The following is a 27931-nucleotide window of genomic DNA, read 5'->3' as shown; positions in this document are numbered from 1 at the left end:
TTAACGGGACAGTTTGTTCCCTGAGACCTGGGTAACCACTTCTGGGAATGATATTTCACTTCTCAGTGTCTTACTAGGGGTCAGGAGTCAGAATGTCTTACTTCATTCTAGTCTAGGGATCATAAGACAATGCCTATAGGGACCAGTGACGAGTAAATAATGCAATGACACAAGATAATGAGGATGGCAATAGGGAACGGTGGAAAGGTGAGAAACTGGAGAGCTTTGCCGTTTCAGGAGGCAGGCCTTCAGAGTACAGGCCTGGTGTTGCCAAAGCTGATTTTTCAGGAGAAACAGAAATTTTGATTAGGTTCAGCCCCAGGGCTCTCAGTTTGTTAAATTCTGCTCTCATCGTGCAGTTAGTAAGAATTAGTTAAGCATTCAGCCACAGTTTATTAAGGCTTTCACTCACGGCTTTGTGGAAGGCACTGGGGCTAGATTCAGTAAATGTCATTCATTTAAACAGTCATTTTTGGTGCACTTTCTCTGTGCGAGCCCCTGATCCAGCCCCTGTGGATACATATGAACAAGGTCTTACTCTCCGGAGACCAGGGAAGGGAAGAGCCATCCTGGGCTCTGGAGAACAGATCTGTAGTCAGAAGAGATGAGAAAGATGGTCAGGATGGTCCAGACAGTTGTCACAAGCAAGCCTTAGGGGACTTCCCTGGTAGTCCAGTGGTTAAGACTCTGCCTTCCAATGCAGGGGACGCAGGTTTTATCCCTTGTCAGGGAATTAAGATCCCACGTCCCCCCAGGCCACAACAGAGAGCTCGCTCTCCACAACTGCTAAGCCCACATCTGGCAGCAACTGAGCCCTTGTGCTCTAGAGCCTGTGCACCACAACCAAGACCACAGCCAAGAAAACAAAGCAAGCCTTTGGTCCCCTCTTCAGGACCCAGGATCCCCTCAGACCCAGCCACCAAGCCCCAGATTCCTCAAGTCTGAGTGCAGAAGAGTCAATTTTGCTGCCTTTCAGTCCTCACTCTGAACTGACTTCCTTTCTTGACCTAGTGTCTGTCTTCACCTTCTGTACCACTTCTATTTCCCTAGGGGGTGCCATTCCTTAACAAACACAGCCCAAGACCCACTTTGTAGATTATAAAGGATACTATGCAAAAAGGAAAGCTGAAGTGCTTATAGTAAACTGAGGCAAGATAAACTTCAACAACAACAACAACAAAATGGTTTTAGAGACAAAGATGTTATTTTATAACATAGAAGGATATCATTATGGAGATATAACAGTTAAAAACATATAAGCACCTAATATCAGAGCCTCACTCTTTGGGCGGGGTTCCCAGTGGCTCAGTGGTAAAGAACTCATCTGCCAGTGCAGGAGACGCGTTTGATGCCTGGATCGGGAAGATCCCCTGGAGAAGGAAATGGCAACCCACTCCAGTATTCTTGCCTAGGAAATTCCATGGCAGAGGAGCCTGGCAGGCTACATGGGGTCACAAAAGAATCAGACATGACTTAGTGACTAAACAAAAACATTAGAGCCTTACCAAGCAAAAACTGACAGCATTGAAGAGAGAGACAGACAGTTCAGCAATAATAGTTGACAACTTGGAAACCTCACTTCAGTAATGTATAAATAACTAGGCAGAAGATTAATAGAAATAGAAGATTTGAACAACACATAGCCAACTAGGCCCAACAGACATCTATAGAACACTCTTAAAGCTTAACATTCAGAAAACTAAGATCATGGCATCTGGTCCCATCACCTCATGGGAAATAGATGGGGAGACAGTAGAAACAGTGTCAGACTTCATTTTTTTGGGCTCCAAAATCACTGCAGATGGTGACTGCAGCCATGAAATTAAAAGACACTTACTCCTTGGAAGGAAAGTTATGACCAACCTAGACAGCATATTAAAAAGCAGAGACATTACTTTGCCAACAAAGGTCCGTCTGGTCATGGCTATGGTTTTTCCAGTGGTCATGTATGGTTGTGAGAGCTGGACTATAAAGAAAGCTGAGCACCGAAGAATTGATGCTTTTGAACTGTGGTGCTGGAGAAGACTCTTGAGAGTCCCTTGGACTGCAAAGAGATCCAACCAGTCCACCCTGAAGGAGATCAGTCCTGGGTGTTCATTGGAAGGACTGATGCTGAAGCTGAAACTCCAGTACTTTGGCCACCTCATGCGAAGAGTTGACTCACTGGAAAAGACCCTGATGCTGAGAGGGGTTGGGGGCAGGAGGAGAAGGGGACGACAGAGGATGAGATGGCTGGATGGCATCACCGACTCGATGGGCATGAGTTTGAGTAAACTTCGGGAGCTGGTGATAGACAGGGAGGCCTGGTGTGCTGCGATTCATGGGGTCACAAAGAGTTGGACACGACTGAGTGACTGAACTGAACTGAGCTGAATTGACCCAACAATAGCAGAATAAATATTCTTTTCAAGTTTATTTGGAACATTCTTCTTGACAGAACATATATTAGGCCATGAAACAAACTTCAATACATTTAAAAAGACTGAAATCACACAAAATATCTTATCCACCCATAAAAGGATTAGAGGTCAAAAACAGAAGGAAGGAAATTTGGGAAATTCACAAATATGTGGAAATTTAAGACCACACTTCTAAAAAGATCGATGAATAGAAGTAATTACAAAGGAAATTTGAAAGTACTTAAATGAAAGCAAAAATATAACATACCAAAACTTAGGGAAATCATCAAAGTCAATACTTAGAGGGAAATTTATAGCTATAAATATTAATGTCTATATTTAAAAAAGAAAGATCTTAAATCAACAAGCTAAATTTCTACCTTAAGAAACTAGAAGGAATTCCCTGGTGGTCCAGTGGTTAGAATGCCATGCTGTTACTCCCAAGGGCCCAGGGTTCAATCCCTGGTTGGGGAACTAAGATCCTGAAAGCCGTGTGGCTTGGGAAAAAAAATAAATAAATAAAAAAATAAAAACAAGGTGATTGATTTCAAGTGATTTTTCTTACCTCTTGATGATTTAACAGATGTTGCCAGTACTGTTTAGTTCGTGTTGTTAATTTGAGGAATCGATGAGTTTGCAGTAACTCAAAATTAGTCTCTATGAATAGTCTGTGTAAAATAACTACAGCTAAGAATATTTGGGGGGAGGGGCTTCCCTGGCGCCTCAGATGGTAAAGAATCTGTCTGGAATGCAGGAAACACAGGTTCAATCCCTGGGTTGGGAAGATCCCCTGAAAAAGGGAATGGCTACTCACGCCAGTGTTCTTGCCTGAAGAATCCCATGGGCAGAGGAGCCTGCCTGGCTGCAGCCCTTGGGGTCACAAAGAGTCGGACACGACTGAATGACTAAACCACACACACAAGACTGTTAAAGAAATTGAGAAAACACTAATTCAGCACAGACGACGTGGAATCTGCTAAGATGTGTTATAAATGATACTGGTAAAATATTTGTGGAGTAGGAAAAGCCCTAGTTGGATAAATTCAGAAGGCTTGTGTAAATGTGAGGTATTTAAAGCCTGTAATTATTAACTGTATGATTCATCAACAGGTACTTTTCAGAAGTTATTTGAATCTGTTACATGAAAAGGAACTAGCACTGTCTATTGTGAACTTCATTTGCTCCTGTGGACTTAACCATCATGAATTTTTGCTAGAAATGAAAGCTAAATGTCCTGTCTTAACCTACAAGATAGCAGTTTGATGTCTTAGCAGTGCTAAAACTTCATTGTGGTTTTTTGAACTCGGGATTTAGATTGAAATTTTTCTTGAATGGAAAGAATCATACTCAAACACTGCTACCCGACACTGAATGGCTTTAGTAACTAGCTTATTTGCAGACTTGACAATGTTTATTAATGAATTAAACCTAAAATTACAAAGCAGAATAGCACTTATATACATACATTATAATGTTGTAAAGTAATTTCAATGACAACATTGTTGGAATCACAAGTAATGTCAAACTGCATTCTACAGACGATGTCAAAAATTAAAACAAGAAGCAGCAACATCTCCATTCTCACACCGATTTGTAAGAGCAGTTATTTTGCAAGCTCAAACTATAGTTTCAGCAGCATTTTTTTAGAACTTTAATATGGGCAGTACAGAGGAAATTTCCATATCTCAAAATCCATTGAACTGTGTGATTGAGGGAATTTCACGCAACCTTCCATTGGAAGTGATCAATCTGCAGTGTTGTGACATGCTACAAAGCAAATAACAAGAATTTTTTTTTTAAAAAAGCAAATGTAAAGAGAAAACTTGTAACAGAATTCTTCTATACAATTCATGCCTTTCAAAAGATGAATATGCTCAAATAAAATATGCTTATGTACTGATATCTGTATTTGGCAGTACCTATCTATGTGAAATACACAGATTAAAAATAGCATTACAGGGACTTCCTTGATGGTCCAGTGGTGAAGACTCTACACTCCCAACACAGGGGGCCTGGGTTCAATCCCTGGTCAGGGAACTAGATCCCACATGCTGCAGCTAACGATCTAGCACGCTGCAACAAAGATCGAAGATCCTGAGTGCTACAACTAAGATCCAGCAAGGCCAAATGAATAAATAGTTTAACAAGATATCTTTATAAATCTGAATTAACATAAATATTTGTGAAAGATTCTGATGATAGAGAACACACACTTTGAACCCTAATTAAATAAAAATTGTTACACAAAAAATTCCATGAGTAGACTTGTATTATAAAAGTGTACTCAATTATTGTTATTATATTTTTAATCTGACAAGTGAAAAATAGTTTTTCTCTCTTGTTACACAAGTACTTATAATATCCTCATATTTGCCTGTTGTCCCACCAAAGCCTAAAATATGTACTATTTGGTTCTTTACAGAAAATGTTTGTCAATTCCTGCTCTAGAAAATGCAAACAAGGGCTTCCCTGCTGGTCCAGTGGTTAAGACTGTGCTTCCACTGCAGGGGGCATGGGTTTAATCCCTGGTCAAGGAACTATTAATAAGATCCCAAATGCCTAATGGCAGTGGTTGGGGGGAGGGTGCAGAAGTAAACAATTTATAGTGACAAGAAGCAGATCAGTAGTTTTGGGGGGATGGGAGAGCTTGGAGAGGGGCAGGTGGGAGAGATGACAGAGGATCACAAACTTTTGAAGTAATGGATATGTTCACTATTGTGATTGTGGTAACTGTTTCATGGTTGTATACATGTGTCAAAACATACCAAATTTTGCGCTTTATACAATTTATTGTATTTTAATTAGACCTCAATTACGCTGGTTTAAAAATGAATTATTTGAGTTAATGAATTACAATGATAGTTAAATTCAGTTTCACAAATTTCTTCCATGTGATTCTGGGCACTGTTTGGGAAAGAACTGGATCCTGAACTTGGAATGTTGTTGTTCTTTAGTTGCTCAGTCGTTTCCGACTCTTTTGTGACCCCATGGACTGTAGCCTGCCATGCCCCTCTGTGCATGTTATTTCCCAGGCAAGCATACTGGAGAAGGTTGCCATATCCTTCTCCAGGGGATCTTCACACCCCAGGGACCAAACTCGAGTCTCCTGGGTTGGCAGGCGGATTCTTTACTACTGAACCACCTGGGAATCCCTATCAATTACAGCCTCATGACCAATTACAGAAATGACAGTTGCAGAAGCTTGGCATATTTTCTCTTCCTTTAATATATCCACATGTTTATTTGTATATGCTAGCCAATTTCTTTTTCTGTCATTTTTATTTTTATACAAGTTGTTGGGGGTTAACTTTATAATTAGTGTTTAGGTGGTAGGATATTCTGGAGGATTGTGACTGACTTTGAGGAGTCATTCATATAACCAGCAAGTTATACAATAATGTTTCCCTCCTTTTAGGCAACAGGAAAGAACTTCACTTGTATGAAGGCTAGCTGTATTTTATATTGTGAAAATAGTGGTATGGGTGCCCTAATGTATTTTTTTAAAAAAAGGAGGGGAGCATACAAAAGCTGAGTGGCCAAAAAGGTGGCTGCGTTGATGGTTATCAATTTATTGCTTCTCAGTTTCAAATCCACCCTTCATTGCTCTGGTTGTGGGCATATAATAGACACTTCATTAATGCTGATGCATAAGTGAATGAATGAATGAGAAACGGGATGGACTAGAAGTGAGGAGATAGGGACATGGGTATGAAGTGAGTCCAACTAAAAGAGAATTGGAAAGGTTGAAAGAGGAGAGAAGGTAGAAGTTGGCAGAGAACCAGAAAAGAGGAAGCAGACGGGGAAAAGAGAACAGAAGGTACCTGGGGAAGTGAATGAAAAACTAACTCTAAGTCAGCCTGTGGCCTTTTAGGCTTGAGAGACAGGAGGGCACTGCAGGAATGAACTCAGGTCTGAGAGGCAGAAGAGGGTGTTCATGGAGAAAAGTCTGGGCTTCAGGACTGGACAAGGAATGTTTCTGAATGTGGGTTCACCCAGCCAACATCAAGAAGCAGCTGGACAGTCAGAGATTTGGGGGATACTCAAGAGAGGGGTCATTTCTAAAGGATTTAAATACTTAGCTAGGGGAAGGGCTTTCTCCTTGGAACAAGTGAGTAAGTTTCCGGGGAGAAGAGTCTGCTCCAGAGGTTTCAGGAAACTGACTCCATTTTTTCCATCTTCCATGGTCAGGAGACTGGCGACAGGGTTTTCAGGGTGATGATGAACCAGAGGGATATTATCGGGACTATTTTGCTGAGCATCACCGCCCTGGCCATGTGATTTTCTACATCTAAAGAAGCACGGAGGTATCTGGGGTAGAGAAGGAGCAAGGTGAAGCGCCCAGCATGAGACAAGAAATAAACACTGCCACCACGGTGACATGGACTGGGAGCTTCAGGGCCGCTTGAAAAAGACTGGAACCTTGCTGCCTTTCTTGTGGAAATCCTGGGATTCTAGACAGGGAGAGGAGAAAATTAGGCAATTGTTTATTTAAAATTGTTTATTTTATTTTTGGCTGCCCTGGGTTTTCATTGCTGCACGTGGGCTTTCTCCAGTTGCAGTGTGCAGGGGCTACTCTCTAGTTGCAGCGCTCAGGCTTCTCATCGCAGTGGCTTCTCTTGTTGTGGAGCATGGGTTCTAGGTGCTCGGGCTTCAGTAGTTGCAGCACATGGGCTCAGTGCTCTTGGGTCCTAGAGCACAGGCTCAGTAGTTGTGGTGTATTCCATGGCATGTGGAATTCTCCTGGACAAGGGATCAAACCCATGTCCCCAGCATTGGCAGGCAGATTCCTAGCCACTGAGCCACCAAGGAAATCCCAGAAAATTGTTTCTTTTGAAGGAGAAACTACTCTAGCATCCTTACATAGCCCAGTCTCCAAGATCTGAAAAGCAGCATTCGGAGGGGACAAGGAAGAGATGCCACAGAGAACTGAGTTCCTGTCCTTGCAGTAGACTTGGAAGCAGAGTCCCTGTAATCACATCGGCTGGAGCTCCCAGGAGATGGGAGTGCTAGACCCTGTGGTTCTCTGGATTAGTGGAAGGTGGGGAGAGATGAAAACATGATAGGTAAATACTGAAGTGCAAAGCCCAGGAAAGTGCAAAGGGATTGGGGGCCAGACACTGCGATGGGAGAGAGAGAGGGGGGTTTTGAAGAATGGAGAGGTTCCTGGAAGGAGATGGCAGGAGTGAGCTTGGATTTGTGGGAGCAAATGAGCTCAATCTTTGAGGCTATGATCAGGAAGATAGAAATAAACAGGAGAGACTGGTCAAGGGAGACAAAGAGAGCCAGATCCTAGAAGTGGAAAGTGAAGAAATGCTTTCTTTTTAATTTTAAGAAATGTTTTTTTAAAAACATTAATATATTTGACTGCACTGGATCTTGGTTGTGGCACACGCCATCTTTCAGTTGCAGCATGTGGGATCCAGTTCCCTGACTAGGGATCAAACCTGTATCCCTCGAGTTGGCAGATTTCTAACCACTGGACCACCAGGGAGGTCCTTTTTTTTTTTTTTAATTTTCCTTGAGATCTTTGGGAACACTGGGATACATCCCTGACTGGCAGAAGTTGGTTGAAGCTGAGAAGTAGGCACCCCTTTTAGATAGGGAACATGCTTTCCAGTTTCATGGTGGCTCTTTGCTTCACTCTGTTGTATCACCCATCTCATGCAGGAATTTGAGTTTGGGATCCTTCCTCTAATCTAGCCTCTCCTTTTACAGATTGAGACTGGGGTGGGGGGTGGGGTTGTCCCAGAAGTCCAATCACCTGCCCTTCATTAGTGCTAATGAGACAAAGGCAGAGCCAGAACTCTTGTCTTCTGGGACATACCCTTTCTTTCTTCTGCTACCAGATGCTGCCTCTTTTTGGGAAATGTTCAGGCCTTTGTGAGGGGAAACTTCCTCCGCAGGATTGTCAGGGAGATGTACGAGTTTGGACTTAATCATAATGAACATCTCTTGCTGCCCCAGCCACTCTCTTGACAAGTCTTAAGTGAGAATGTGGCCTCTGTTTGGTATCAATGGAGTCGGTAACCCCTGAATCTCAAACTGGAATTGCTTCCCAGATGTTGTTGTTGTTTAGTCCCTCAGTCATGTCCGACTCTTTGCAACCCCATGGACTGTAGCCCACCAGGCTCCTCTGTCCATGGGATATCCCAGGCAAGAATACTGGGGTGGGTTGCCATTTCCTTCTCCAGATATTGCCAACCCAGGGATGGAACCCACATCTCTGGCTTGGCAGGCAGATTCTTGACCCTGTAACCTTAGCTTCCCAGATATACTTGAATAAAATGCAGTGAACACCTGGGTACTGCCTAAGGACTCTCATGAGCTACAAACTCCTCATCTAATTTATCAATGAGTTTATGAGTGTTTAGTATATATAATTAGATGGTTTATTCTCACGCCTTTTCCTGACTTTAGGGGTATCAAATAACTTTAATTACATGTAAATTCATTATTTTTAAAATAATTTCAAACTTACAGAGACATTAAAAGGCTACTGCAAAGAAACATAATGTTTACCCAGATTCACAAACTTAACATTTTGCCAATTTGCCTCATCATTTTCTCTGCCTGTGTATAAAGAATATCTATAACTTGAATTATTTATTTTCTGGCTGCACCACATGGCATGGGAGATCTTAGTTTTTCAATCAGGGATCAAACCTTCACCCTCTGCCTTGGAAGCACAGAATCACTGGATCACCAGGGAAGTCCCATAACTTGAACTATTTAATAGTAGATTGCATAAGTCATGTTCCTTTGCCTATAATACACTTTAACACATCTACAGAGTTAGCACATTTAGGAAATTTATCTGCATGTAACACTTCATAGTCTATTTTCCAAATTAATCAATTTCCCCACAATGCCTTTTATGGCAGTTTTGTTCAGGATTTAGGCCAGGATCAAGTAATGCATCTAGCTTTTAGTCACTTTAGCCTCCTTTAATCTGAAACAGTTCCTCAGCCTTTGTGTTTCATGCCATAGACAGTTTTGAAAAATACAGTCATTTCTACATTTTTTTTTTCAGTTTTGTAAGCATGTACATTTATATGTTAACAGTACGGATTCATGGATTCATTCATTCAATGAGCTATGCACGCGTGCTAAATCCCTCAGTCGTGTCCAACTCTTTTTGACTCTATGGAATGTAGCCCATCAGGCTCCTCGGTTCATGGAATTCTCTTTGAAACCCTATGGACTGTAGTCTGCCAGGCTCCTCTGTCTATGGGGTTTTCCAGGCAAGAATACTGGAGTGGGTTGCCATTCCCTTCCCCAGGGGATCTTCCCCACCCAGGGATCAAACCCACGTCTCACATCTCCTACCTTGGCAGGCATTTTTTTTTTTACCACTAGTGCCACCTGGGAAACCACCAATGAACTATAATCAACCTACTACTTTTGTTTAAATGCTCCACTTGTGCCAGATTTGTCCTCTTCAAGATGGCTGCTGTGGCTCTTTGATGCTTTCTTATGTTTTTAAACTTGATTATATTTATTTTTGGCTGTGCTAGGTCTTTGTTACTCCATGGGGACTTTCTCTAGTTGTGGCAAGCAGGGGCTACTCTCTAGTTGTGGTGCGAGGGCCTCTTGTTGCTGAGCAGGGGCTCTAAATCGCACGGGCTTCGGTAGTTGAGTAGCTGCTGCACGTGGGCTCAGTAGTTGTGAACACAGGCTTAATAGTGTGTGGGATCTTCCCAGACCAGGGATTGAACTATTCTCCTGCATTGGCAGCAGGATTCTGTACCACTGAGCCAGCGGGGATGTCCCAATAAATGTGTTTAACACTTACTTTCTTCAAGGAGCCCTGGTTTGTTTCTGTGGGATATTTAGAAAACAAGATCTGGGGAAATTCTGTAAACATCAGTGTATCTATCTAATTTTTTCCCATAAATTTTATTTTACTTAAAAATTATTCATATATTATTTGGCTACATCAGGTCTTAGTTGTGGCATATGGGATCTCTAGTTGAAGCATGTGGAATCAAGTTCCCTGACCAGGGTTCGAACCTGAGTCCCCTGCATTGGGGGAGCATGGTGTCTTAGCCCCTGGACCACAAATCCCTCCTATAAATTTTATACTGTTGCTTTCCATTCCAATCCCCCATTTTTGCTCACTTCTCTCATCCCACATTTGCTGTTCCATACTTCCTCAGCGAGAACCCTAGGACCCAACCTGTGTGCACATTTACTCATGTGTTCAATCCTACAATACACTCCATATAGCTTCAGAATTGCCATGCCCTTACTAGAACAAACCGACTTAAGAATTCAAGGTGTAGAGATATTTTTTTTTTCTTCAGCAGGTGCTTGAAAGTGACTTGAATTAGTTCCATTTTTTTCTGTTTTGCCCTTCAGGGTGTTATTTTTTACTCATCTACCATAGAGTTGGCTTCATTTATTTACATCTGTATTCAGATTTTAGGTACTCTGTTTTTGTTGATTTAATTGAGCATGTTGACCATTAACATTACTTGAAAAGCCAAAACTATATGAAAAGGCTCAAAGATGTGTCTCCCTCTCCCCATTCAGGGCTCTGTTGTTTCTCTCAGCAAGAGGGATGTAACCCAACAACCAAGGAACCTTTATTTTCCCCTACCCCTCAAGGGTGCCCGATTTTATTAGTTTTTGGTTTACCCTTCTGGTTCTTCCTTGCAAGAATTTGTGGATACATTTGTTTTATTTCCCTTTCTTCCTTGCACACAAGGAAGTACTCTTTATACTTTCTTCACTTAAAATATATCCTGGAAATCACTCTAGAACAAATCACAGTGATACCATTTTTCTCTTTAAAAAGTACGTATTCATTTGGCTATGCCAGGTCTTAGCTGAGGCACTTGGGACATTTAGTTGTGGCATGTGAGATCTAGTTCCCCGACCAAGGATCGAACCTGAGCCCCCTGCATTGGGAGCCCAGAGTCTTAGCCACTGAACCACCACCAAGTCCCTATCATTTCTAAATTGTATATAAGGTGACAATATTTCATTCCTTTATCAATTTATTGAATGACTGTGCCAGCCACTGAGCTAGACAGGAAGGAGAGAGAAATGAGTAAAATACCGCCCCTGACCTTAATGACCTCACGCTCCGACAGAAAGGGAAATCATACATACAAACAACAAGAGCAACAATCATCACAGTGCTCTGGGGACTGAGAGGAGGGCGTCGATAACAAGTTGTTCAAAAGGACTAACACCTGAGCTTGAATAATAAGAACTAGGTGAATAAACAGCACGCACTTTTTTTTTTTTCTATTGTTCTTTATTATTATTTTTTTCATTTATTTTTATTAGTTGGAGGCTAATTACTTTACAATATTGTAGTGGTTTTTGTCATACATTGACATGAATCAGCCATGGATTTACATGTATTCCTCATCCCGATCCCCCCTCCCACCTCCCTCTCTACCCGATCCCTCTGGGTCTTCCCAGTGCGCCAGGCCCGAGCACTTGTCTCATGCATCCAACCTGGGCTGGTGATCTTAAACAGCACTTTCAAAGGCAGAGTTGAACAAGGGCAAGGCAGGTTGCGAAAATTAGAGTTTAATGGGCTGAAACATAACAGAGTGTGGGAGCAGTATGTGAGTGGGGAGATGGGAGTGCCCATAATGATGCTGAAGAGGTGGCAAGGCAGCATGTGGTACAGTTAATGCCAGGAAAAAGCTGGACAGTTATTCAGACACCCAGGAGACACGGTCTTCAAAATAACACTTGAATCCATTCACTGCACAGGTATTTAACTGACTGCCTGTATTATGCTAGGTATCACAGAAGGAGCGGTGAGTAAGATCCCAACTATTAGGGAGCAGATACCAGCTTCCCTGGTGGCTCAGACGGTAAAGAATCCACCTGCAACGCAGGAGACCTGGGTTTGATCCCTGGATTGGGACGGTCCCCTGGAGGAGGGCATGGCAACCCACTCCAGTATTCTTGCCTGGAGAATCCCCAGGGGAGAGGACCCTGGCGGGCTACAGTCCATGGGGTCGTAAAGAGTCGGGCATGACTGAGCGACTAAGCCCACACACCAGCAGTAACACATAATGAAAGGAGCTCACAGAATAAAGTGGCGGAAAACTGCTGGCCAAACAGCAGTTTTGGGAACCCCAAACTCTCAAAACTAGGAGTGAGGCTGGACGAAGGAACACTTCTCAAAGAGTAAGGCAGACTTGTAGCTAAGTGTGTGCATGTTCAGGGGAGAGTTGAAGCTGGAAGAGTTCCAATGCTAACACCTGGAGGGAAGAGACTGATATTGAAAGTTTCACCTGGACTAAGACCTGTCACTCCTGCACTCCATTCTCCACCTTGCAAAGAGAATCCTTTAAAAATGCAAATCTGTCCTCTTCATTTTCTGAAAAAGGCTCCCCCCCCTGGTCCCAGGTTACCTATCTTTTCCGTTTCTATTGTTAAAACCTCCTTCCTCTTATTTTATACTACAGACATGCTGAACATTTTTTATGTTGTCATGTCCTATTCCCCCTGCCTAGCAATCCATCACCCAACACTGAAGTAGGTGTCACTCTTATCTACTCTTAGGGCTCTGTGCTTCACCTAATAGATCGCATCTGTCTGAATCTACCGCTAGTTTAAACTCCTTGAGGGTAGGAAATGGTTTAATTATTAGTAGTCATATCCAAGGCACCTAGTCTAATGTCCTAAAGACAGTGTAGTTGCTCAGCTGTGTCTGACTTTTTGTGACCCCATGGACTGCAACCTGCCAGGCTCCTCTGTCCGTGGAATTCTCCAGGCAAGAATACTGGAGTGGGCTGCCATTCTCTTCTCCAGCGGATCTTCCTGACCCAGGGATCAAACCCGGGTCTCCTGCATTGCTGACAGATTCTTTATTGTCTGAGCCACCAGGGAAGTCCCACGTCCTAAATGCTCAACTAATTTCAATGACTGAAAGCTGTTTTCATTGTAGAGTTGGGTGGAGGATTTTGAACTAGACCCTAGGAACTCTGGTCTTCAGCCTCTTTGTCACTACAGTTTAAGGTTCATTCTGGGCTTCTCTGGTGGTTCAGATGGTAAAGAATCTGCCTGCAAAAAAAAAAAAAAAAAATCTGCCTGCAATATGGGAGAGACCCTCTGGAGAAGGGATAGGCTACCCACTTCAATATTCTTGCCTGGAGAATTCCATGGACAGAGGAGCCTGGGGGGCTACAGTCAGTCCATGGGGTCGCAAAGAGTCGGACACAACTGACCGACTACACTTTCACTTGCCACTTCCACTTTAAGGGTTCATTCTAGGGCATGGAAAAACCATTAGTTTGAAAATCATTAAAATAATTTAGAATTAGGTATAGAGTTATCTCCAAAGATCAGCATGCTCAAACTGATAACATTAATGCCTATCAACCTTTTATGAAAAGCAGATAAAGGCCGCACGAAACCTACCACAAGCCTAAAATAAGCACCAGTTCTCGTGCCGGGACTTTTTTTGTACTCAAGACTCCGCCCATGGGCCCCCAAATGGCGGAAGAACTGCACGCTACGTGGTGACTTCTCACACTACTGCGGAGGTATCCCGACGCTACGCCGCCGGCGTAGGCGGGGCGGCCGGCTCTTCCTTCCTCTCTGCTTCTTCGGCTCCACCCCCAGCGCTTCACACGCTCATTGTGAAGCGACAGCGGCAGGCAGTCTTCAAGGCTGCCTGAGACCTAGAGACCCTAAGTCCTTGCCGCGCGGAAGCGCCCCGCGCTGCTCCTTCCCCACTCCAAAGGCGAGGGGCGCGAGATTCACCTTTCTTTATTCTTTCTTCTCCCGCCCGGAGCTAACCGCCCCGGTGCGCGCGGACATCTCGGGCCGCCGCTCCCTCCTCCCCGCCCCTCCCCCTTCGGGAGCTCCCGCCCGCGCGCTCCTCCTCCTCCCCTTTCCCCGGCGACGCGCACGCGCGCCAAGCCGGCTCGCGCCCTCTCGCTTTCCTCCGGCCCGCGAGACCCCCTCCCCTTCCGCCTCGCGGTGCTCCCTCGCGCCGCGGTCTTCTCTATCCACCCCCGACACCGCGGGGCTTGCCCCCGCCCGCCAACGGCGGGTCCCCAGCTTCCCAGTCCCCTTCGCTTCCCGCGCTCTCCGGCGGGGGCCCAGCCCCGGCCTCCTCTCTCCCTCCCTTCCCCCTAATTCCCCTTCCGGACGCTGCCATCATGTTGAAGCCTCAGCCGCCACAACAGACCTCCCAGCCCCAGCAGCCGCCCCCCACGCAACAGGCCGTGGCCCGTCGGCCTCCCGGGGGCACCAGCCCGCCCAACGGCGGTCTCCCGGGGCCCCTGGCCTCCACCTCGGCTCCCCCAGGACCTCCTGCGGCCGCCTCCCCCTGCCTAGGGCCTGCAGCCGCTGCCGGGAGCGGGCTCCGTCGGGGAGCGGAGGGCATCTTGGCACCTCAACCGCCGCCACCACAGCAGCAACATCAGGAGAGACAAGGGGCAGCGGCCATCGGCAGCGCCAGGTGAGGATGGTGGGTTTCCGGGCGCTAGAGCCCAGGTGGCCGAGACCTGTACACCGCGCCAGGCGGACTTCTAGCCTGGCCACCTTCGAGGGGCGCCAGGGGGAGTGGGAAAGCCCCGTGAAGCTGGGGGTGGGCCCTCAGGTCCTAACAGGTCAGAGGCAGAGGGTCCCTGGTGGCCACCGGGGTATTCAGGGGCAGTGCTCAGTTCTGCGAGCGTAGTCAGGGCTCGGGACCTGGGCCTTAAGGGCAGGCAGAGCGCATCCCGCCGGCGGCGTCCGAACGAGGAGTTGGGGGGGGGGTGAAGAGGTGATCGGGGTCCCCGGCTCCATTACCACGAAGGGTCTCGCGGTTCCCGTCTTCAGCCAATGGGGAGTCAGCTGCGGGAAGGGGTCCCTGGCCGTAGCCAATGGAGGGGGGCGCGCGGCCCACAGTTTGGCCAATGGGGAGGGAGGGACTTGGTAGCGAGTTGCTACCTCCCTGTCCCAGTTTGGCCAGTAGGAGGGGAGCAGGGTGGGCGGGGGGACGGAAGGAGGGGCTGGGAGGACTGCGGGCTGGGAACCTCCAGCGCGCGAGCGCGCGCGCGCTCTTGCCGTACGTGCGCGCGGATGCTGTGTCTTATGACCCGGCCATTCTCCAGCCTCGGGTAACACATAGGGCAGCGCCTGGGAGTGCTCGTGGACGGGTTCGCGTGGTGGCTTTGGATGAGTGGTGGACACCCGGCTCGGTTTCTTCTGTTTGTGGGTTTATGGAATTGAGAGTGGAGGTACACGCAGGCGCAGTGGGTTCTGATCGCGGGAGGGGGGATTTTGAAGAGGCCCGTGGGCTTTAGTGCGCAGGCGCAGACCGGGCGAGGCCTCCGGGTGGATAGCTTTTGCGGCTGCGCTGTCCCCCAGCCCTGCCAACGGCCCCCTGATCGCCCTCTTCAACCGCCGGTTACATCAGCCAGCGAGAAGCAGGGTTACTGGGAGATTGGTGACCCCTCCCAGAGTGGGTAACAGGCTGAATGAGTAAAGAGGTCGAGAAGGGTAGATTGTAGAGGGAGCACCTTCACTCCTAGTTTGGGGCCTAAGGCTGTGGGAAATGATGGTCTTTCCTGTTTCGGAGGTAATTTACCTGAGCTAGGTAGTTCAAAAGTTGCGCTCTCTGAGCTTCAACTGTTATATTTGGCGTGGGTTATTGTCGAATGTCGTAACGTTTGTCATTTGGAAGCATGCAGCCCTGGCCCTCTTGCAGAAACGTTGTGTTGAATTGGCTTTTAAAGCAATTGACAGACTTTGATGATTGAGCCTCTTTTACTGGCATTTGGAGGAAATGACTTTTAGTGCTTTTCTTCCTCTGTGAAGTGAGAATTTGAAAATCGGTTGTTGGTTAATGATTTGTAACCTAAGTCGTCATCCTCGCATAGTCTGTGGTCCTAGCATAGAGTCTTTTGAAAGCATTGAATAAGAGGGCTTGACCGTACTTAAATAACTAGTTTCTTGTTTCCTTCTCTTATAGGGGACAAAGCACAGGAAAGGGACCTCCACAGTCACCGGTGAGTGCCTTTTCTCCCCCGTCTAAGGCACAGATACTTAAAAGATACATATGTGGGGATAGAGGGCAGACTAGGTGCAGAAATAGATGCGTTCCAAAGGGCAAGTATCCCACACGTAGGAGGTGGTTATGAGTGGAGTGTGGACGTTATGAAGGAGGGTAAGATGTTGATTGGCTATTTCTTTATTTTTATCTCTCTCCTGTGTTACTGACAGGTGTTTGAGGGTGTCTACAACAATTCCAGAATGCTGCATTTCCTTACCGCTGTTGTGGTAAGTGGGCCCCTTACTGCTAGGTTGAGGAATGTAATGCATCAGTTGCTGGAGGCACTCTTCTGTTTTCCTCTGCTCTTTCAGGGTTCCACTTGTGATGTAAAGGTGAAGAATGGTACCACCTATGAAGGTATCTTCAAGACGCTGAGCTCAAAGGTGAGTGTGCTCAAATTAGCTTACGTTTTGGAGTTTCATGGGAGAAAGAAGAGAGTGGAAATAGGTTCATTGAATATGCAAAGTTGAGTGGTTTTGGACAACATGGTGGCTAGCCTTATTTTTGTAGGCCTGTGCTGGAAGAGTGCTGCATGCAATTAAAGATGGGGGTTTGAAATGTGAGGGCTGGGAATTTTGATGTGAAGTTTTAAGTTTGGGGCTTTGGCTAAATCCTGTGGGTGATGTTGACAAGACAGTGCACATGAGAATGTGATGTTGGGGAAAGTTTAGGAAGGGTAAAATTAAAAGTAGTCATATTTTTGTCTTCACGTTTCTTAATACTGACCCTCGGTTGTTGGGAAATGGGACTTCTGTAGTTTGAACTAGCAGTGGACGCTGTGCACCGGAAGGTATCGGAGCCAGCAGGTGGCCCTCGTCGGGAAGACATAGTGGACACCATGGTGTTTAAGCCGAGTGATGTCATGCTTGTCCACTTCCGAAATGTCGACTTCAATTATGCTACTAAAGGTATTTATTGGTGCAGGCTGTTGTGTCAGATCCAGTGCTTGAGTAGAAGGCAGAGAATGTGATGATCTGATTCTCCTCCTTCCTGTTCTTTATCACCGTATTTCTGAGGAGGATGACTGGAATTTTTTTTCTTGAGAACATGTGTTAATGTCTAAGATGCAGTGGGATGAATTCCAGCCTGTGTTGTGGTTCATACTTTTCCTGCTTTGTTTTCAACTCCTTGCTTCTTTTGAACTCTTGGAACAAGTCTTATGCTGCCCTGCACCCCCAAACTCTGACACACAAAAGCTTTTCTTTGCTTCTGTGGTGTGAAGGGTGTTGGATAGAAGGCTATGCAATACCACCTGACTCCTGATCTTCAATCTGCCCTCACAGATAAGTTCACTGACTCAGCCATTGCCATGAACTCGAAGGTGAATGGGGAACACAAAGAGAAGGTGCTTCAGCGCTGGGAGGGGGGCGACAGCAACAGTGATGACTACGACCTGGAATCTGACATGGTACAGTCTCCCTTCTGGAGAACCCTAGAGCTGGGGGGCTCTGCTGCTGAACTGTGGGTTGTTGACAGTGACATCATTCTTGGAGCCAAGAGTTGCTGGGGTGGGCAGGGGAGAAGTCTTACTATTACCTGTTGATGGCAGTCAGATTCCAATGGAAAGGTATAGAACATACTCAAACAGAAATAACCCGTTTTTCTACCATCAGTGATTGATAACTGTTAAAATTTGCTTCAAATCAGTTTTTTCCCAGCCTTGGGAAAAAGATATAGATGAGATTGAGTATTGTATGGGCCCATTTCCCTTCTTCCGAACAACTACATTGATTTAAAATTTATCAGTGAATTGTTACTTCATTGTGTTAATTTTTTTTTTTTTTAATTTTCTTTTCCTACCTATTTTTGGATATTTCATTTTGGTATATAGCTCCTACTCATTGCTTTTAACTAAATGTATTGTGCTATTTGTATGTGTATACTTGTGTGTATACACAATAAATTGTCTTTATCCCTTTTCTTATTGGTGTTTCTGGGCCATTGTTTTGATATTAAAAATAGTGCCTTACTGAATTTTTAGAATGTGTATCCTCATGCACTTAGGTCAGAATTTCCCTGGGATATAAATCTGGAAATGGATGTTAGGTCCTAAAGACGTCTCTGTCTCGGAAACTACCAGTTTGTGCTGCAGTCAGTAGTACTAGATGACCTTCCCATGAGCCCTGTTCGTTTTTACCCCACTCTTGGTTTGGTCAGATTTTTTAATCTTTCAACCTGAGGGAAGAGAAGGATTGGTTATTATTGCTTTCCTTGCTGGACTTTGAAACATTCTCCCTCTCCCTCTAGTCTAATGGATGGGACCCCAACGAAATGTTCAAGTTCAATGAGGAGAACTATGGTGTAAAGACCACCTATGACAGCAGTCTCTCTTCTTACACGTGAGTGTCTTTTGGTACTTCCCAGGTGGTACAGTTTGAGGTATGGGGTCATCAACAGAAGGGAGGCCTTTAGGTGGAGCATAGCTTTTGTACACGTTTTCCTGGGCATCTGGGTTGCCCTCTCCCCATTCCTCATCTGCCTTGTGAACTCTTTCTGCACAGGTTTTTCTCCTTCTTATAACCTTGATTCCATGGGTGGAATTAACTGCTTTTTTGGTCCATACTTATCCTGTAAAATCTTAACAAATTTGTATGTGTGTCTCGGTGTACCTCAGATTCAGAGAGATGCCTTGCTGCTCTGCCTAGGACCCTGCTACATGCCAGATCAGTGTATGCTGACTTATTGAGGGTTTAAATACCCACATGTCTGAGCTGGTGATAGGACTGATGGAAATGTCTTCATTTTTCCTTCTTGTTGTCCCGTGGCCCTGGGGTGACGGCGGTCCTCACAGGGTGCCCTTAGAGAAGGACAATTCAGAAGAATTCCGTCAGCGGGAGCTTCGTGCTGCCCAGTTGGCCCGAGAGATTGAATCGAGCCCCCAGTACCGCCTGCGGATCGCCATGGAGAATGATGACGGGCGCACAGAGGAGGAGAAGCACAGTGCGGTTCAGCGACAGGGCTCAGGGCGTGAGAGCCCCAGCTTGGCAGCCAGGTGATTGCTGGGGGCGGCTGGTCCGGGCGGGGCTCAGTGTTTGGGCGGGGAGCTTGGTGTTTACTTCTGTTGACGCCTCCAAGCCACATAGGTTAACATGTAGTTATTCCCAATTTTTTGGTTTAGGTTAGGGCCGAGAGCTTGTTACATACGCTTGTTGAAGCCTCACAATCATAGGTTAATACAGTTATTCCAAATCTTGGGGTTTAGGACGCTGAAGCCTAGAACTATTAATTTGTCTGAAGTAACAAGGCTAAAGATTAGGGATTAAGACAGGTTTCCCCCCACCCCAGATTTTTGATACTTTTTTTTTCTTTTCCTTTTTTTGCTTTCTGCTGCACTCTGCAACTTAGAGGATTGCTTTCTGCTGCACTCTGCAACTTACAGGATTTTAGTTCCCCAACCAGGAACCTAGGCCCTCAGCATTGAAAGCTCAGGGTCCTACCCCTAGGGAATTCCCCATATTCTTTTTTTTTTCCTGCATTTTCATTCCTGTGTATGTCTTAACTTCTCCTTTTATGAAAATGAAACTGAAGTGTATTGTACCTTAAACCACAATGTGATACTACCTGTCTTGAAGGTCAGGAGTGGGGTAGGATTATGGAGCCCTGGCTGCTTTGGTCTGGTCAGGGCTAGCTGCAGTGTAGGGTCATCATCCTGGAACCACAGGACAGTGAGTTTCTCAAGAGAAATAGTGCAGAAAGCTGAAGTCAGGCATATCTCTGTGTGTGTGCATTGAGGCAGGAGGTGGACTTTGATAAGGAGGGCTTCACCTTGGAAAACGTGTGTTTTGTGGCTGCTTGATGTTATTTGAACTCTCTCCCCCAGGGAGGGGAAGTATATCCCTCTACCCCAGCGAGTTCGGGAAGGTCCCCGGGGAGGCGTTCGCTGCAGTAGTTCTCGGGGCGGCCGGCCTGGCCTTAGCTCTTTGCCGCCTCGTGGCCCTCACCATCTTGACAATAGCAGCCCTGGCCCAGGTTCTGAGGCACGCGGTATCAATGGAGGTGAGTTAGGAAGCCGACTTGTTGGTGGCAGGGAAGGGGATGATGGTAGGTGGCAAGGAAAAAGATCTAGGTGGGTTGGATGGAAGGTGCATTGATGGTCATGTAATAGCAGGAACTCTGCCTCTTTTTTCCCATCTTAAAAAAAAAAAAAAAATAGGCCCTTCCCGCATGTCCCCTAAGGCCCAGCGACCTCTGAGAGGTGCCAAGAGTCTGTCTTCCCCCAGCAGCAGGCCTTCTGGAGAAGCTTCTGTTCCACCTCCTCCTGCAGGTAAGATTCCAGTGGTGTTACATGAAGAAATGGATAAGGGTGTAGATATGTCAATTGTTAGAATGCTGGACTGGGAGAGTTCCAAGATAAAGGTGTTTTGGAGGCTTGGATTTATGCTTTTCAGGAAAGAATTTTTCAGTTTCCCTCAGAGAGAAATTCCAGCATGGCAATCCATGCGTTGTGTCTGGATGGCTGGTGCCTTTTGTTTAAATTAGTTGGCAACAACAACTAAATAAATAAATAAATTAGTTGGCAACTAATTTTAAGGGAGGAGAAATAATAGAAAGTATCTAATTTCTTTTGAAATACAGGAAGTTCTGCCAGCCCAGAACCTGTCTTGCTGTATAGCTCTGGTTGACTGGAACTGAGTCTTGACTGCTCCTTGGAGCAGTCCAGTCTTTCATGGTACCCATGAGGCCATTTTACCTGCTTACCTTACCTGCCTTGCCCTTCTAAACATTTAGGTTTGTCACCTTGTAGATAAACTCTCCTTGGTGTTTCTAGTGAGTCCCTGCTCAGTGACCAGCAGTGACCAACACAAATCACTCTCCCTTTTCTTCCAGTGGGCCGGATGTACCCGCCACGCTCTCCCAAATCAGCTGCCCCCGCCCCAATCTCAGCTTCCTGTCCTGAGCCTCCCATTGGCTCAGCAGTACTGACCTCTTCAGCTTCCATCCCAGTGACGTCAGCAGTTGGGGATCCTGGAGTGGGCTCCGTTTCCCCAGCTTCTCCAAAGATCTCACTGGCCCCCACAGATGGTAAGAGCCACCTGGTGGGGACTGCCGACAGTGGGCGGTGTGCTTCCGGACAGAAGTGTCTTCACGTGCCTCTTTTTTCTTGCTCAGTAAAAGAACTTCCTGCCAAGGAACCTGGAAGGACGCTGGAGTCCCAGGAGTTGTCCCGGATTGCAGGGAAAGGTGAGGATTGTTGTTTTTCCTGCCAGGGCCTTGTGCCCCTTTGATTAGGGGAGCATCTCAGATAGGGAAGTGTTGAAATTCAGAAACAGATGACGTGGATCAGCCCTGTGATCCTAACTTAAAGGGTTCTATTAAGCTCAGCTTTTTTCCCTTGGTTTCTTTGTTCTTTGGGTTGCTGTGTAGCCACCTTCAAGAAAACAAACGTGTATTTTCTCCTTTTTTGCTCTTTTTCATAGTCCCTGGCCTTCAGAACGAACAGAAGCGTTCTCAGCTGGAAGAACTGAGAAAGTTTGGGGCCCAGTTTAAGGTGAGCGACGTGTGGGAGTGACTAGGATGTTAGCGGGAAAGAGATGAATGTTGGGGAGTCGGGGGAGAGGTTTATGGAATAGGCACTGGGTGGCATTGAGAGATTAGAGGATGCAAAGATGAAGGAAGGTGAGTCTGGGGTTGAGATAGGAGAGTAGTCTCTATGTTGTGTGTTTCTGTCCTTCTAGCTTCAGCCCAGTAGCTCCCCTGAGACCAGCTTGGATCCTTTTCCTCCACGGATCCTGAAAGAGGAGGCCAAAGGGAAGGAGAAGGAGGTGGATGGTCTTTTGGCTTCAGAGCCCCTGGGGTCTCCTGTTTCCTCGAAGGCCGAATCAGTATCAGACAAGGAGGACAAACCGCCCTTGCCACCAGCAGGGGGTGCCGAGGGGCCGGAGCAGCCTCCCCCACCTTGCCCAAGCCAAACTGGCAGCCCCCCAGTGGGCCTCATCAAGGGAGATGACAAGGATGAGGGCCCAGTTGCTGAGTGAGTGGGGTGGGGAGCTGGGCGGGTGTCTGGTGACGAGAGGCAGGCTGTGAGAATGACTCCACTTTTCTCTCATAGACAAGTGAAGAAGTCGACATTGAACCCCAATGCCAAGGAGTTCAATCCCACTAAGCCCCTGCTCTCTGTGGTGAGATGGGACAGGGGAAGGTGGGCTGGGGTCTCTATGAGGAGACTTGGGAGCTGGGTGTTGGGGGGAGTGAGGAGCAGTTACACAAGTGTGTCAGGACTTCAGCAGTTGAGGAAGCAGGTCTTAGCAGTGGCTGCCCGGGGATCGTGAAGTATCTGACATAATTATGGGTTCCTTACTGGGACTTGGCATTTGGTTCGGGGGAGTCGGAGTCTGGCAGTCAGGAGCTTGGGCTTCATTTGGGCACACTGACTGCGCTTGAACCTCTACTTGGAAGCTTTGTTATCTTGGATGAACCACTTACCTTCTCTGCCTCAGTTTCCTCGCCTGTAATTTAAGGGTGCTCATCTCCTGGTTGATGTGGGGTTTAACCAATATAAAGTGTAGGATATGTTTGGTGCACAGCACTCTGGATGCCCTTGGCTGGGAGAGGAGGGTGGTATGGAAGTCATTGAGTTACCTTGTGCATGTACCCCTTGGCCTCTTACAGAATAAATCCACCAGTACTCCGACTTCTCCTGGGCCCCGGACTCATTCAACTCCCTCCATCCCGGTGCTGACAGCAGGCCAGAGTGGGCTCTATAGCCCCCAGTACATTTCCTACATACCTCAGATCCACATGGGACCAGCTGTTCAGGTGAGAGGAGACTGGGTGGGCCCAGGGTCAGAGGTGTGCCTGGGCTGCCTGAGGGACCAAATCCTGCCTGTCCTGAGCATTGGTGAGTGCGTCATTGAGCCGCGCCTGTGTTCTGGTCCCTAGGCACCTCAGATGTATCCATACCCTGTGTCCAACTCTGTGCCTGGACAGCAGGGCAAGTACCGGGGCGCCAAAGGTGAGCAGGGTCAGGAGGGGCCGTGTGCGCCGCCCAGGGCCTGCCGGTGGATGGAGCTTGAGCTCTGCCCCGTCTTCCCCCCACCTGCAGGCTCCCTGCCCCCCCAGCGCTCGGACCAACACCAGCCAGCCTCCGCCCCTCCCATGATGCAGGCCGCTGCTGCCGCCGCTGGTCCACCTCTGGTGGCCGCCACCCCTTACTCTTCCTACATCCCCTACAACCCACAGCAGTTCCCAGGCCAGCCCGCCATGATGCAGCCCATGGCCCACTACCCCTCGCAGGTGACTGAGGTGGGGAGGAAGGTCTGGTACAGAGCCCTGGCATCTTAGCAAGCCTCCACCTCCCACACTCAGGAGCTGGCAGGAGAAGCCAGCCTAGAGTTCTGGGTGATGGGGTCCAACTTGGGCTTCAGTCTTGGCTGTAGTAGGACCCCAGGGAGGCAGTGGATTCTGGCGCCTTTGTTTTTTCCTTGTGTAAAGTGTAGCGCCTCCTCAATAAGGTGGTTGAGAATGTGAAGTAAGGTGGTCGTGATGAGAGCAGAGTAGTCCTGTGCCTGGGTGGTTTGGCAGCAGGATACTCTCCCGGGCCCTCTGCCGGGCCAACCGCTTCTCTGCTCCTCCTCCAGCCGGTGTTTGCCCCCATGCTTCAAAGCAACCCACGCATGCTGACGTCGGGGAGCCATCCCCAGGCCATCGTGTCATCCTCCACCCCTCAGTACCCTTCTGCAGAGCAGCCCACCCCCCAGGCCCTTTATGGTGAGTTTTGTCCTGTCCCCCCACCCAGGCTGTGCTGCTCAGCCCCTCTGGGGTGCCTGTCACTGATTCTCTCCCCTTTCCTGCTGTAGCCACCGTTCACCAGTCCTATCCACACCATGCCACGCAGCTCCATGCCCACCAGCCGCAGCCGGCCACCACGCCTACTGGGAGCCAGCCGCCGTCCCAGCATGCGGCCCCCAGTCCTGTCCAGGTGCCTGCTGTGGGGCATCCACGTGGGTGGAGCAGGGGTGGGTGGCTGAGAGAGAGGACTAGGGCTCGGGGTCATTTCCTAGCGGGGAGAACCTGGGGGTCAGAGGTGGTACTGGAAGTGGCACTCACCGTTCCCCTTGCCCTGATGGCAGCACCAGGCGGGGCAGGCCCCACACCTGGGCAGTGGACAGCCGCAGCAGAACCTGTACCACCCAGGGGCCCTGACAGGCACGCCGCCTTCTCTGCCACCGGGACCTTCTGCCCAGTCCCCTCAGAGCAGCTTCCCCCAACCAGCCGCTGTATATGCCATCCATGCCCACCAGCAGCTGCCCCACGGCTTCACCAACATGGCCCATGTTACCCAGGTAAGAGCCCACGCTGCTTGCTCTGAGCCGAGGGGTACCCCATCCCGGAGTCGTCGGCGCACCTTTGCGCTCCGTGCTGCTGCCTTGGGCTCTCTGACCCTGTGGTGCTCACAGCTCCTTTTCTGTTCTCTACAGGCCCATGTCCAAACTGGAATCACAGCAGCCCCGCCCCCTCACCCTGGGGCTCCCCACCCGCCCCAGGTGATGCTGCTGCACCCACCCCAGAGCCATGGGGGCCCCCCCCAAGGCGCGGTGCCCCAGAGTGGGGTGCCTGCACTCTCAGCTTCCACACCCTCACCCTACCCCTACATCGGACACCCCCAAGGTGAGCAGCCTGGCCAGGCGCCTGGATTTCCAGGAGGAGCCGATGACAGGATTCGTGAGTTCTCGTTAGCTGGGGGTATTTGGCATGGAAGAGCTGATGGGCTGCAGGTGGGGCAGGATGCACGGGTTCTGGGCGGGGAGTGAGGGGTCTTGGAGGCAGGGCTGTCCCACAGGGCGCCTGCCGACCTGCACCTGTCTGTGAAGTATGTAGGGTGGGCAGAAGCCACAGTCGCCGCCGCCAGGGGCTTGCTCCTGGCTCTGTCCTTTGCTTCCCTCCGTCCTCGCTCAGTTGTGATCCAGCAGCCCCCCTCCCCACTGCCTCCCCAGCTCTCAGTGACCCCGACTGTCTCCTGACTTAGCCGAGGTAAGGTCAGCGCAGTAGACAGGGCCAGGCTGGGGTGTGGGGGGCTGAGCTGGGCACGTGAGGAAGGGCTTTGGCTCACGGGGAAACGGCGATTGATCTGTGCTTCTGACAGCCCCGTGAGACACCTCGAGGCGGCCGCTCCTACCAACACTCCCCCCACACCCCACACTGGACGGCATTGGATGAAGGGACAGCTGCTTGGGTTCTAATGCTCCTGCTCTCTTCTCTTTCCCCTCCAACCAGTTCAATCTCATCCCTCCCAGCAGCTCCCCTTCCACCCCCCGGGGAACTGAAGATTGTCCTGGCCGCGACCTGAGACCTCCATGAGTGGAGGGAAGAGTGATCTATGTCTCTTCCCCCAGCAGCTCGGACCAGTCCCAGCCCCCCACCCCCTTTCCCCGCCCCTGGGGAGCTGGGGAATTCCTGCCAAGCACCTTGAATGGGAAGGGCCTCAAAGTGGGTAGGGCCAGGGTCCAGCGGGGGTGGGGGGGTTCCTGCTCTGCCCCTGCCCATCCCACCCCATCTTGCCCTCCCGTCCTCTCATCTATCCTCCCCCCCCCGCCCCCGCTGGAGACGAAGATCTTTTATTTTCTATTATTTATAACCTTGGGCCCCCTGTTCTTTCTTTCCCATTAACTTGAGTCACCTGCGTAAGAGAAACAGACATGCCCCGCAAGGATGGTTGGACAAGGACTTTTACTTTTTATTACATAAAAATATTTAAAAAAATTTAAAAAAAATAAAATTTTAAACTAACTTAACCTGCCTGTAGTTTTCTCTTTGAAGAATAGTAAGACGGGAGCGGTTGGTTTTATGAGGTTTCCAAGGTGGGGCACTGTAGGTGCCCATCCAGAATATCCAGAGATGCCCTTTTTGGCGCTCTGCCATGCAGGCCCACCATTGTCTCAAAGGCTGTTTTCTCACCTCAAAACGGGCCTCATTGTGAGATGTAATGAGGTTTTCATTTCTAATATAAGTACTTCGTGAATGATGTCTAGCTCTTTGCACTAAAAAGTACAATTGTGTTTTGGGCCACCTGAAATAAGGGCCAGGGTGGTGCACAGCTGAGAAGTCTTGGGTGTGGGTGAGAGCTGTAGGATGAAGCTGCTAGTGAAAGGGGGGAGGGCTGGATTGAGCCAGCCTGAGGGAAGCAGGGGCTTAGAAAGATGCGGGCCAGGATGGGATGGAGAAACAGGCTTCAGGAGGTGTTTTTTAAAAACAGTTTGTAATTCTTTACTAGTAAGACCTGACATTGGTTTCTTACCTGTAAAGTGGAGATTTCACTGGTAGAGGATGGGACTGATCGGTAGCCTCTTAATTGGTTGTTGAAAGGGGACAGGTTTGGGACTTTTCTGGTGGTCCAGTGGCTAAGACTGTTTCCAATGCAGGAGGCCCTGGGTTCGATCCCTGGTCAGGGAACTAGATCCCACATGCTGCAACTAAGACCCGGTGCAGCCAAACGTTTTAAAAAAGACTTGCGGTCCCAAGTGATCAAGCTCCAACTGGGGCTGGGAGGCCTTGATGGAAGTAGCAGCAGGAAAGCCTTCAGGTGGGCTCTGGATGTCTGCAGTGCAGATGGAGACCGGTTTCTGTAGTGCTGGAGACATAGGTGATTGCAGGTGTTCCTGGGTAGCCCTCTTAATATTTGAAAGGGTGCCATTGATCCCTGCTGAATGCTACCTGTTACTGGGGGTCATCCCAAAATCTCAGCATTTTACTCCCTGTGTATTTGATAAACAGACCTTTTCATTTTAAATCTCAGTAATTGACATTAAAAATGAAACTTTCATTCTACAATTTCTCACTCCTGTTTGGACTTAGTGATATGGTGGGGATAACCCACCAAGCCTACAAATTATTTACCAAGTATAATCTATGTGCTGGGTCTAAAAGCGAAATAGAATGCCCAGTATCAACTTTAAATAAGGGTAGCTAGACATGAACAGCCTGGTGACTACTCAGAGACCAGGCACCTAAACTGGGCCCAAGCTATAACCGTTTGACCAGTATCTCTAGGAATATCCAACATTTAGCCTGTTATATGTAGCATTTTGCTAAGCAATCAAAATTAAGAGACACTCCTTGGGAAGAAAAGCTATGACAAGCCTAGACAGCATATTAAAAAGCAGACTTGACTTTACAGGTCCATATAGTCAAAGCTATGGTTTTTCCAGTAGTCATGTATGGATGTGAGAGTTGGACCATAAAGAAAGCTGAGCACCGAAGAATTGATGCTTTTGAACTATGTCCCTTGGACAGCAAGATCAAACCAGTCAATCCTCAAGGAAATCAGTCCTGAATATTCATTGGAAGGACTGATACTGAAGCTCCAATACTTTGGCCACTTGATGGGAAGAGCTGACACCCTGGAAAAAACGCTGATGCTGGGAAAGATTGAGGGCAGGAGGACAAGGGGACGACAGAGGATGAGATGGTTGGATGACATCACCGACTCGACAGACACGAGTCTGAGCAAGCTCTGGGAGTTGGTGAACAGGGAAGCCTGGTGTGCTGCAGTCCGTGGGGTCGCAGAGTCAGACACCAC

General features: G+C 48.0%; 1 protein-coding gene across 20 annotated transcripts; it reads left to right on the top strand.

Annotated features, from left to right (window-relative positions):
- The first annotated feature begins 13990 nt into the window (after positions 1-13990).
- Positions 13991-26147, top strand: ATXN2L (ataxin 2 like). 20 transcript variants are annotated; one of them, XM_061153108.1, is made up of 24 exons: positions 13999-14838; positions 16336-16372; positions 16587-16643; positions 16728-16799; positions 17174-17324; positions 17700-17824; positions 18664-18755; positions 19208-19408; positions 20237-20412; positions 20570-20680; positions 21244-21438; positions 21526-21597; positions 21834-21904; positions 22092-22387; positions 22466-22535; positions 23026-23172; positions 23296-23368; positions 23459-23649; positions 23994-24123; positions 24213-24334; positions 24486-24698; positions 24834-25023; positions 25350-25386; positions 25653-26147. In XM_061153108.1, exons 1-23 carry the CDS (start codon positions 14537-14539, stop codon positions 25379-25381), a joined length of 3126 nt encoding a protein of 1041 aa, XP_061009091.1. In that variant the 5' UTR covers positions 13999-14536; the 3' UTR covers positions 25382-25386; positions 25653-26147. The 20 variants fall into 20 exon arrangements, 18 of the variants coding, with proteins under 18 accessions (XP_061009098.1, XP_061009096.1, XP_061009091.1 ...); XM_061153107.1 differs by having other exon boundaries at positions 25630-26147; XM_061153103.1 differs by having other exon boundaries at positions 24834-25077.
- Positions 26148-27931: the final 1784 nt, after the last annotated feature.

Source organism: Dama dama, chromosome 10 (genome assembly GCF_033118175.1).
Source record: "Dama dama isolate Ldn47 chromosome 10, ASM3311817v1, whole genome shotgun sequence".
Taxonomy (NCBI): domain Eukaryota; kingdom Metazoa; phylum Chordata; class Mammalia; order Artiodactyla; family Cervidae; genus Dama; species Dama dama.
This window is presented reverse-complemented; position numbering and strand designations above follow the sequence as displayed.